The following is a 3,548-nucleotide window of genomic DNA, read 5'->3' as shown; positions in this document are numbered from 1 at the left end:
TAGGATAAATAATTAGTAGAAATTAGTATATTTTATTTATTATTAGTTGCCATTGAGTATTCTGGCAGATCGGGTACAAATGTACAAGCATGCATCAAATAGAGTTATTGAACATTGCCTACCAAAGTAAATGAGTTGTACTTCGCCCGCGATCCGACATAGTCGGATTACTTACCAGGATGGCTGTGTTGCACTTACTACAGCAAGTTACATCTAAAAGGAGTTGAGAAATCGTAGTTTTTAAAGAGTTGCAATTATTTACGGGCAACAAAGTGCATGGATCGCTGTATATTTATATTATATACCTATATGTATAAATTTTATATAACTAAAGAGTAAAGAGGTACTAATAGTAGATCGTAGATAGGTAACAATAGTTATGCAACATTTTACTGATAAATAATATGATAATATATGATAAAATAATATGATACAACAAATAAGTTGTAAATATATAACATAAAATTTAAACCTAGGTACATAACTTGGCACGCATAGGTGTACCAGGTATTTTACTAGAACCTTGAATGGAAGGTCGTTATCCGTGTGCGTCCCATTTCAACCTTTCTAGTTTCTAGAGCCCCTAAGTCAAGTAAATTAAAAATAATAATGTGTCCGTAATTTTTTTTGAGCTATAGCAGTGATGCTCAACCTTTTTTCCTCGAAAGGCCGATTTTTGAGCAGGCCACCAAATATAAAATTAAGATAATCTATATTTTAATCTAATAATATTATTTTTATTTTTATTATTATTATTGTATTTTTGGAATATTTAAAAGAATTCGTAAATTAATAAAAATTGTATTTTGTAATAATTTTACTTTTTTTTTAAATATTTTATTTGTCTACGGGTCCTATCACTGGATAGCTTCCCTACTCGCCGTCTCTTGTCCGTCATATTTTGTTATCATATTTGCTTATTGTATTTTTTTTTTTTATATACAGATTGTAAATTTTTACTATATATTTTAATAAAAAAAAAAAAAAAATATTTTATTTTTAAAAATTTATGACGGGCCACGTGGAAAACATTCGCGGGTCACGAGCTGAGCATTATACTGACCTACAGGTTCAAATTGTAAAAATATATAAATAGTAAAAATACAAGAATTTATTAATTATCAATTTAAAAACAAATGTGTACTCAAGTGGGTGTCGCTCTATTGTACGCCTGTACAGTAGGTTACAAGTGGGTTACTGTAATGGTGTTAAATTTTAATCCAATGATATAAAATCATTGTATACGAAAAACGATTCTGAGCGAAGATGGTCTGTCAGCATATAATATTAATATTAGTACAACAATAGGATAAATTAATTTTTACCAAGAAAATTACACTTTGAAAATGTCATTACGTGTATAAAATGTTATAATATTATAATAACATAAATATTATTAAATATTATTAATAAATAAATAGCTAGGTTCCTTGGTAATTTAAAAAAATATATTTTTAAACAATAGCTATATGTTATCATATCCAATGTTATCAGGAAAGTATACTTATATGGCTATATTACGACATAGTAAAAAAAAATTGAAAAATAAAAATGTATAATATGCCAAGTTAAATACCTAGCTAAGGGGATTGGTAGCGGTGATTTTCTGTTTTTGTCTAACACACGCGCAACATAATAATTTAGACGTGTTTTTTGTCAAACTAACCGATTGATATAGTGAAGCGATAAAAATTCTAAAAACAGATTTAATATAAATTTATAATATTTAAAATATTACAGAAAACTGCTGTTTCCTATGTTGAAATTTTATTGAATTGTAAAAATTAGTTTAAACTTAAAATAAACTTATATTTGAGAAGATAGTACATTGTAATATTAGAGCGTTAAATGTGCTTTGCACCGTTGTCGTTTATATTAATAATGAACTGCGACGATAACAATAAACAACTTCATTAAACAATATTGAGTTTTATTAAAAAAAATACACAGCTTAAGAAAGAATAAGATCAATCTTTTTTAGGAAATATATTATATATGCATAATGCATATGAAAATCAAAAAAAAAGTATGCGTATTTCCCCTAAAATTGAAGAAATATGCAAATTATGCATTTAAAATTTTTAAACTCACTATTGTAGTATATCTCCGATTTCTAGCATGGTCTGCTATAAATTGAGAGCATATAGAATGATATGCAATTCCTTCAACTACTGAGCCCTAGTAATGAGAAAATTGTATTTTAAAGGTCGAACACGTCATTAACAAAGCCTAGGCCCAAGAGAGCATCTGCTATTGACAGTGCTGCTGAGAATAGAAAGTATATTTTGATTTAAAGAATTCAATTGAATATATTGTAATTTATAAGTATATATTTTTTTTCAGTTCTGGTTTATGTAAATTAGGAAAATACATAGAGACTAGAGATTCCAGATGGTCCTTAGCTGTTATAAATAATATTTCATTACCAATGTTTCAATGTCCAATTTGTGATGTGTATCTCTATAGTCCAGAGTCACGCAAAAAACATGAAGTTTTAAAGCATTCCTCGCTGCTTGAGACTATACATGAACCTGTGGATATTGTTTCTACTCCAGGAAATACTGAACCGTTAACTGAACAGTTAATCCTTTTTAATTATTTGCAACTTTGCGTAACATCAAAACATAAAACAAAAGCAGTCCATGAATTGGCCAAAAGGACAAATTTTTTGAAAGCGTTGAAGACTTTAGGACCAAACATTATTGACTCCTTTAAGTGTAATTATTGCCCGTAAGTATTAAACATCAACAAATTTCAACTATTTCTTATTAACAAAAAATATTTTTGTATTTTTTAGATATACAACGGATCTTATATTTGCTTTATGGGCTCACTGTACCTCCAAACATCTTTATCTAAAATGTGATTCTGAAAAAAAAACATGTTTATATTGCTTTTTGTGCAATCGCATGTTAACTAAACGTACAACAATGCTCAAACATTTAGACGCTTGTATTAATAAAAAACTAAATGAACCACCAATTACCAATGACTCAAAAAAACGATTAATATGTGAAATTTGCAATGAAGTCTTTGATTCATTGATAGAACTTGAAAAACATACTTGGGGACATGCGAAAAAGAAATAATATAGTTATAAACATTAATATTACTTACATAATATATTTATATATATAGTATATAATTTACATATATATATTATATATTAATGTGTATATTTTATAACTGACATTTGTATAAACTTTTTTTTGTTTTTATAAGTTATCCATTAGATGTTATAAATATTTCCTAAACTATTGTTAATATTATTAGGTTGTTCAAAAGTAATCTGTTTGAAATTGTAATTTAATTTCAAAGTAAAAATAATTTAAAACTACTTATACTTTTTACCAATTTTAATTCCACTGAAGGGTAAACATATGCATTATTTCATATTGATTTATACTTTAATATAAGTATGTTTCTTAGCTTAGAATAATCTTTTAGTTATATTTAATGATTTATCATTTCTTTTGTTACATTGAAATAATGCATGTTAAAAATTGTATGTCTTATTTATATTTACTTTAAGATTTTATTTTGTATTA

At 26.4% G+C, this 3,548-nt stretch overlaps 1 protein-coding gene across 1 annotated transcript; it reads left to right on the top strand.

Moving 5' to 3' along the window:
* Positions 1–2,017: 2,017 nt before the first annotated feature.
* Positions 2,018–3,121, top strand: LOC100569802. Its single transcript, XM_003243175.4, has 3 exons — positions 2,018–2,278; positions 2,344–2,730; positions 2,798–3,121. The coding sequence occupies exons 2-3, from the start codon at positions 2,429–2,431 to the stop codon at positions 3,087–3,089; spliced, it is 594 nt and encodes a 197-aa protein (XP_003243223.1). The 5' UTR covers positions 2,018–2,278; positions 2,344–2,428; the 3' UTR covers positions 3,090–3,121.
* The last annotated feature ends 427 nt before the right edge of the window (positions 3,122–3,548 follow it).

The sequence above is a fragment of the Acyrthosiphon pisum genome, chromosome A2, assembly GCF_005508785.2.
Source record: "Acyrthosiphon pisum isolate AL4f chromosome A2, pea_aphid_22Mar2018_4r6ur, whole genome shotgun sequence".
NCBI lineage: Eukaryota > Metazoa > Arthropoda > Insecta > Hemiptera > Aphididae > Acyrthosiphon > Acyrthosiphon pisum.
Note: the sequence above shows the minus strand (reverse complement) of the source record. Positions and strands in the feature narration are given on the sequence as shown.

Coding starts and splice junctions, on each gene's coding strand:
- LOC100569802 (XM_003243175.4), top strand. CDS start 2,429: ATGTTTCAATGTCCAATTTGTGATGTGTATCTCTATAGTCCAGAGTCA. Junction 2,731..2,797: donor TTTAAGTGTAATTATTGCCC/GTAAGTATTAAA, acceptor TGTATTTTTTAG/ATATACAACGGATCTTATAT.